An 8,144-nucleotide genomic window follows, 5' to 3' on the forward strand; every position below is an offset into this window, starting at 1 on the left:
TTTTTATAACCCGTTGATTTGAAGATGAATATCAGAAAATAGAAAAACTTGACGTTTCTTAGAAGTAGACTACAGCGAAAAATAGTAATAATCAAAACGGTCTCAAAACAAATAAACAAGACACTTATATATAGACCCAAAACACTAATTGCATAACAAAAATACCAAAAATATGAAATTTACTAAACAACATAGTAAAAAAAAATTTAGTCTTCGAAAAGGCCCTAAACCATATTTTTAAGATCTGAAAGTTGGCTAGTAACAAGTTCCACCTAAGTCTATGAACGAGCTTCGATTCAAATCAAACATCGTCTCATTTTGATGCCCAAGTCGAAAATTATTACCGTCATAAGTTTGCTCTGTCAAACCCGTATCAATAATACAGTTATTCTTGCATTAAGAATCCTCTCAGGTCACTTATAATTCTCAAAAATTCAGTTCTCGAACTAGAAGATAACGTTAAGTCTCTGTAATTGCCTCTTTCGCTTTGTTAATCTTCACTTTCACAAGCCGAAGAGCACATAGTACAATACAGTCACTGGCAACGACACAATCATCCCAAAGATGACCCTGCAAAATGAAGCAGAGTGATCAATTTAGTTACTCCAAGAAAAAGAATTTTGCAGTTTGTGTTTAGGATTGAAAGTACCCTGTGCTTAACACCTCCGGATGCAGATTGTATTCCCTGGCAAATACAAATGGCACAATCCCTTGTGGAAGTGCAGCCTGAAAAGAGAAAGAAAACCAAAGATAAATTCTTAGTTTTCTGATCATGGAGATAGATGTTCTTGCTTCAGTTTTGAACTCACCTGAACTATGGATACCCTAAGAGTCGTTCCTCTTATGCCAACCCCAAAAGAAGCTATTGCCATCACAGCAGGTCCAACAAGGAACCTCATGATCATCCCGCACACCGCGAGCTTCCGGCCGCAAGGTATAATCCTCGGTTGCAATGCCATGAAAAGTCCTGAATTTTTTTTCAGTTTCATTTAGTATGAATTCGATGATGATTTGGTAGCAATCAGTAGTGCTAGATCACCTAAGCTGAACATGGCCATGCCGAGACCGGCATTCGATAGAATGGTGACAGAATTATCGATAATCCGAGGCTTCTTCAAACTCCATCTGCAGTGGGAGTGAATCAAACGAAGTGACAGAGAAGTTGAGATATCGAACAGAGATCAGCACACCTGCTAGAAGCCAGAGCCCAGCTAAGTCCCAGTAGGCAGGCATATGTGTTTGGGTTTCTGATGAGCTTGGACACAACCATTTGTAAGATCGATCGAATCATGCCTGATTGCGTGGTGGAATCCACTGCAGCCTCAGCATCCCCCTCTCGCTGATCACTCTCTTCTCCTCCGTTGAAGACTTGCACTGATCGCTTGCCTCGAGAGTTGCAGCAGCAGCATGGCCAAACAAAGATGCGGAGTTCTTGGGCACGCTGCTCCTCCATGCTCAGCCGGCCGGAATCCGGCACTGGTTCGCCGTTCTCCTGCTGCAATATGGCACTCCTTGCGGCCCTGTACTCAAACAAGACCAGCAGAATCGTGTACCAAATGATGCTCTGGAGAACCACGACTTGGATCATCAGGCCTTCCTGCTCATCTCCATACATGGACTTGAGGAGTGGAATCCCCATCACGAGCGTGTTGGGAAGCGTGGAGAGCGAGAAGAGAGTGATGGACCAGTCGAGGCTTCCCCTTCGACAAAACCTAGCCCACACGAGGAGGAGCGACAAGACTAGCACTTTAGAAACCGCATCCGCCGCGACGAACCTGAAGTTCATCTTGAAAGGATTGATCCGGGAAATGAACTCGAAGGAGAGGAGTGGAATCGCGAAGATGGCCACGAAGCGGTTGATGCCCGCGCATTGCTCGGGAGTGAACACCTTGCGCCACCTCACTGAGCCAAAGGCCAAGAACATGGCGACGTACAGAGGCACAACCGCACTCAGCACGTTGTAGAGATCTCCTAAACTTATCATCTTGAAGGAATTAGGCAGGAGTTGAGCATGTAAAAACTGCAAGCAGGTCGTATATATGCTGCTCAAGATAATCTAGCTAGATCTGAACTATTTGTTTCCACTGACTGAAAGAGATCGAGCTGACACAGTTTGGTAGCTTGTGAATTCCAGATCGCCACATATCATTATCGAAGATTGGAGACTCAAAAATGGCTACGTAAGGGAACATTAATGTCTCGTCTCGTTGAATTCATGCGCGCACTCTCTTTTCTCGGAATTGTACAGTTCATGGATTCTTATTTGTTCTTAATGACGTGATTGAAACCGAAAGAACAAGACAGCCTATGAAATGCCTCCACCGAATAAACAGTCATGAACGACAAAATCAAATGCTCGTCGATCATCTACCGTGTGAGTTTTGATGATTCAATGAATTAGTTTACATTGATGCAACCAAATAAATAACTCGAGTAATTCTAGATGGATCTTATTATCATCAATATTTATATCATAATTAAAAAAATAGAAAAATTTAAACCGAATCTAAATCCTGAGAGACTGTCATCCCTGTAAAATAAGGCGAAGAAGCTGATCTTCCATATGGGTTAAGGTGACGGCTGTTTAATCTTTCTTTTGGATGTGTCACAAGAAAGTTCCGGATGAGGACCAACATACAGTACCCAATTTTCAACAGATTATAACTTTTGATTAGGAACTTAAAATCAGGTTTTCTTTGTGCTCACGCATGCATAATTTAAAGATACACGTTTGTTACAAGAACGGTAATTGCCAAGTTTCGAATTTAAAAAAATACTATTTATAATAACTTTTTTTATGATATTTTTGATATTTCTCATAAAAAAATACTTTTGGTTTTATGCAGGGAGTGACTGCACTGGACTTAGATTACAGTTCAGAGCATGCAGTTGGTCTTTCTTTCCTCAACGTGCGAAAGAGAACTCACTCGGATTGATTAGATTATGGAGGTGTTTGGATCAGAAGCCTTTGGATTGAAACTGAAGTTGCAAATGTTGAGATCTTTAATGCACGTTGTTCATTGTTTCTGCAGGTATACATTTTCTGTATTCCCTCTTATTGAAAGAGAAAAACTTCAGTACGATAACCAAATTGACTTGTTCCAACTGTAGACGACGAAGCAGTCAATGGCCGGCCAGGTTTGACTTGACTCGTCGTTGAAAATTATGTGACATCAGCTTGGAAAATCCAGGGTTAAATTCCCCAAGTGGCAATATAAGAGTGCACATATGACTTTTGAGATATATTTATATAGTAAATTAATTGACTATTGACTTTGAAAATGACTTGTTCTTTTATACTCAATTTATGATTAATTAAGTTATTAGTTTATCGTGCTTTTGAGCTAAAGAATCAAACTTAATGAAAGTGTCATATTATATCATTTGTTTTTCTAAGAGGACAGATCTTCTAGTTCTTATTAAATTACGGAATAAAGGATAACCCACTTTGTATATTGATTAATTTTGATGACTCCTATTTATTTAACAAGTAAGATCATTAAAATTAACCAATTATAATAAATGGATCATTCTCTGACCCGACCAGAGGATTCCACCTGTAATTTTAATGACCTAGATAGAAGAGAAATATGAACTGATTCGAAGGACTAAAGATCCTATAAAAAAAAAAAGGCTTTAAGTAGCTTAACAAGCGGTGCACGACGTACGTAACCTAGCAAATGATAACTAATACAGAATTACTGATGTAGGACTACGTAATAGTATCTCATTTTTAATGTATCATAACTCTCGGAATTTGGAATCATGCTCTCTCAGTACTCAAACATGCAGAATTTAGAATTTAGACATCTACGTTTATTATCAAGAAATCATAATCATCAAGTTTCGGACTCAAAAATATTATTTAGGCCATTTTTGGATGATTTGAATATTTGTTTTATTATTTTTAATAATTTGTATTTTTATGATATTTAAGATTTTTTTTGATATATTAGGTATTTATGAGTTATGGATTGTTTATGTAAATGTCATGTTTAACTGTTTGAGGGATAATCCTTTATATTGAATAAAGTTTGTTTTTGGTAAACCTAGAGAACGATAGGTTTCTTTTTATTTTTGACGATTTTTTTTCTTGTCTTTTCAATTTTTCCTTCTCATCAACCCACAAGATAATTATTATCATGTTCGACGTCAATTATAAAATAATGATGATAAACTCAGTTAGCTTCATTGACTAGCCCTGCAGTGACCCGTCCGACACCACAAAATTTTTGTTGGAAATATAAATGAAATAAAGAGGTGGAGACGAAAAGATTCTATTATGCATAGGTTGTGGGATGTTGTTAATCCCACATTATAAATCTGTTGGTTTTATTGTTGGTTTAAATTATGACATATGCATGAGGAGAGACTCTCTCACGCGTGAGTGTGCAGGGGTATGTGTAAATCTAGGGTCCAGATTATACTGAACCAAGGTAGATTTATATGCGAGTACAACCTACGCGCGTCGAATGTCGGACCGATCTAGGCAAAATTTATCACAGAATCTCTTTTTGCTACTTGCTCAAGAGAGTAACAGAAGTATTAATATCAAATTAATGGTGATTTCGTAACGTCTCGACATTAGTGACGATATTAAACCCATTAATAATGATTCTGTAACATCTCAACATTAATTCATTAATAATAATTCCGTAACATCTCGATATTAATATAAATATTAAATCCATTAATTGCGATATTAAAACCAGCATTAAATGACCAAATTTGGTCATTCATTGCAAGCAAGGTAAAGACTCCTATACAAAGAGGTTGAATCTTGAGCAAAGGATAGAGAGTAGCGAAATATAAGCGAAAGAGAGAGCGAGCAGAAGAGCAGGAAGCGAACCTCTATCCAGCCGTGTTCTCTCGTAAAATCTGTCTCAGTCATGCATTCGTTCGGCTGAACTAGTAGTGATAGCACTCGGGTATATTTTCAGTTTGTCACGACCAACCGTGCTGGGTTTTGCCATTGTATCCTGGGATACAAACGACTTGAAAGAATCTCGAAGCACTACAAGAGGTGAGATGAATCTGTTTCAAGAAAACTGCGTTGAGTACAGACTTCGGTATCTTACTCAGCAAATTCCCTTTTCGACTCAACGATCGATTCCCGATTCTGTTATGCACCTCATCAACTCCGCAACTCAGACCACCAGAAGCTTGGCAGAACCAACCCCGCTGGCAACTTGAGATTATCCGCTTAGGTTATATCTCAACAGATAAGTTAGAATTATTTTTGTGTAATTTTAATTTTATAATTTTTACCAATATTTCTGACAACAAATTATTCAACAGTTTTTCCATCGGTCATCAGGTAAATCGGGAAGCACGACTGGCGACTCAGAAGTCCAACATCGTTTGGTTGCGTATTCAATTTAGAGAAAAAATTTCTACAAATATATCATAGCTAAGGATCGAACCACGAATACTTAGATAATAATTTAAATATCTTATCACGATATCATAGTCATAGGGATATGTTCGATGTCAACTATAGACTTAGATAGGAAGTCCGCTCGTAGGCAATAGATAATTGTGGCAAATAAAAACCTAGAGAATAGTAAATGGTGAAAGATTCTATAAAAATTATACTTTTAGATTCATATTTTCTAGATGAAACGAGAGAACTAGGTAAGAATTACCTAGTTTAGTTTGTAAAGAATCTTCAAGTGGCAAATCTATGGTCAAGCTCGATTCCAAAGCTTTGCATGAGTTAACTCTAATTAATATATTTTCCCTTTCCCCTCAAATCTCACTCCTAACCTAATTCCTTTTCGTAATTAAGCCTCTCACTCGAGCACAAGGTTGCGCACTTCCTGTGACGATGAAGGTGCCTGGGCCATGGTGGCAAGGATGCCCACGGCTGCAAGGACACCCGTGGCCACTTCAAAGCCAAAATTGGTAAGCCTCCCGTGCTCAACATTATCACCTTCACCAAGATTGAAAGTGACCAAATTAAGATTTTTTCTTTCCCCAAATTGCATTACAGAATCTAAGTTTTAAATCTTCTAGTGCTCCACCACCATCCATGACCTCCTCGAGAACCACGGCCTCCCCAACGGGCTAATCCCTGAGTCCATCGAGTGCTTCTCGTACGACGATGCCTCATGTCTCCTCGAGATCCGACTCTACGGCCCCTGCTTCCCCTAAAGGAGAGACTGCATCCCTTTGTTTCAATAGTTCATGTTATTTCCTCAGTATTGCTCAGTAGTTGTTGCAATGCCTTCTTTCTTTGCTACATAAATAAGAGAGAAATTCATTATATAAAATGTTTTTTATTCTGAAAGTGGATAACACATTGCCTTATCAAGGCAGGTACAGTCAATTGAATGCGTTGCTTCTTGGTAGAGTTTGAAAATACAAAGCAAAGGCATTTTTTGGAGTTGGTGAGTAGACAAAATCAAAGTCAAAGGTGAATTGATCTTTGCATCACATTCACTAGTCATTGTTATGTTGTAGTCTTTTAGAAAGGCTAGGTCCAACTCAAACTTTTGAATCATGAAGTGTATATTTAACCTATGGGCCTTTGGCAACACAAACATAAGTTTCATTGAAGGTATTTTGGTCTTTCTGTCATGCAAGTTAAACTTGCTATTTTATTGTTTTATATCAAGGCAATGAATGCCAACACAGCTTTATCTAACATCGTCCTTCATTTTTAAATAATTTCTCAAATGGTTTTCTTTCTCTAAACTTTTTTAAGTTTGGTAAGATCACAGATAATTATACTTCTTGAATCTCTGAGAATATGGAATATGACTGGTATATTTTAGTTGTTATTTTTTTACTTAAATATTTTCCTATTATGTCTAAGTTGAAATATTCTGTAGCTACTGACGTGGATATGGTTTAGGGTAGGGGAGAAATAAGTGGAAAGGGGAGAGGCATTTGAGTCTTTGGGGTTGCTTAGGACTTTAGGAGGGAGAGGGGCGTACGGTAGCGAGGAGGGAGGTGCGTTTTTTGGGGTTGTTTGCTTCCGTCGTCACAGTAGCTTCTGCCTCCCTCTTAGTCTCTTCGCCGGAGCCGAGGTCGCCGGCCACCTCTTCTCCACTCCTCTCCTTCTCCTCACTACCGACCGCCACCTCTCTTCCTCTCCCTCTTCTTCTCGCGACACCAGCGGTAGCCTTCTTCCTCTCTTCTCCCGATGGACATGCCGCCGCCAGGGGAGGATCTTCTTCCTCCTTCACATGCGCGCCTCGCCGGCGCCGACTTCCGGCCACCACCTTTTCCTCTATCTCCCTCTCTCTCTCCCTCTCTCTCTTTCTTCTGGGACCAGATCGCATCTGGCTCAAGTTCTTTATGGTTTTGTTTCCGCCGCCAACTCCCCTCCTTCTCTCTCGGCGCCGGCAACGACCACCTCCTCTCCTTCCCCACGCCAACATCGTCGACGTGCCACGACCCCTCTCCCTTTCCTCTCTCCTTCCCCTTCGGCGCCCGACTCACAATGAGGACATGGAGCCTTCTTCGTCCCTCGTCGACATAATTGAGCGACGGTCACTGTCGGAAGTCGCCCTCGAGCCGCCAACGGAGGGTCGGACCTGCTCCTTTTCCCTCTCCTCCTCACGCCACTGTCACTGCACGGACTCACTCGACGACGCCGCAGCTTCTTCTTCTCTCTTCTCCCAACGGCCACGCCACCACCTTCACTTCCTCTCGCGGACAGCCCCAGCGAGCAGCTTGTTCACCGGCAGTCCTCTCTCCCTCTCTGTGCCGACAACATCGGCGCCACCTCTCTCCTTCTCCTTCGCACGAGGTGTTGCGGCCTTCGGCGCTGTTGCCATCGCCGACCAGCCTCCGACCACCCATGACTCGCTCTAGCACAGAAGGCAGTGTCGTCGCGTGCCATGGCACTTGCTACGACGTCGTTGGCCAACCCGCTGTCTCGAGAGATGGCCCTTGTCTTTAGGTCCGACGTCGATCCCGCTCTCGATCCGATCCCTCTAAGCCCTCGCTGTTATTATGTTCCGACTCGACGCGTGTGATGTTTTTATGCTTTGGTCATTGTGCCGCTATTGTATCCCGACCTGCGTGCTGATTTCATTTCCGGACCTGCGTGTCGAGCTCGTGTCCCGGCCTGCGTGCCGATCTCGTGTCCTGGTCTGCGTGTCGATCTCGTGTCCAGGCCTGCGTGCAGGTATTTT

General features: G+C 41.3%; 2 protein-coding genes across 2 annotated transcripts; both read right to left on the reverse strand.

Annotated features, from left to right (window-relative positions):
- Nucleotides 1-316: 316 nt before the first annotated feature.
- Nucleotides 317-2,167, reverse strand: LOC121981194 (auxin efflux carrier component 3-like). The gene is made up of 5 exons (XM_042533595.1): nucleotides 1,191-2,167; nucleotides 1,040-1,125; nucleotides 810-967; nucleotides 650-726; nucleotides 317-570 (listed from the first exon to the last, which is right to left on the reverse strand). The coding sequence occupies exons 1-5, from the start codon at nucleotides 1,982-1,984 to the stop codon at nucleotides 504-506; spliced, it is 1,182 nt and encodes a 393-aa protein (XP_042389529.1). The 5' UTR covers nucleotides 1,985-2,167; the 3' UTR covers nucleotides 317-503.
- A 4,750-nt stretch (nucleotides 2,168-6,917) lies between these two features.
- LOC121979837 (octapeptide-repeat protein T2-like) lies at nucleotides 6,918-7,385 on the reverse strand. Its single transcript, XM_042531826.1, has one exon. It carries the CDS (start codon nucleotides 7,383-7,385, stop codon nucleotides 6,918-6,920), a length of 468 nt encoding a protein of 155 aa, XP_042387760.1.
- Nucleotides 7,386-8,144: the final 759 nt, after the last annotated feature.

Source organism: Zingiber officinale, chromosome 5A (assembly GCF_018446385.1).
Source record: "Zingiber officinale cultivar Zhangliang chromosome 5A, Zo_v1.1, whole genome shotgun sequence".
NCBI lineage: Eukaryota > Viridiplantae > Streptophyta > Magnoliopsida > Zingiberales > Zingiberaceae > Zingiber > Zingiber officinale.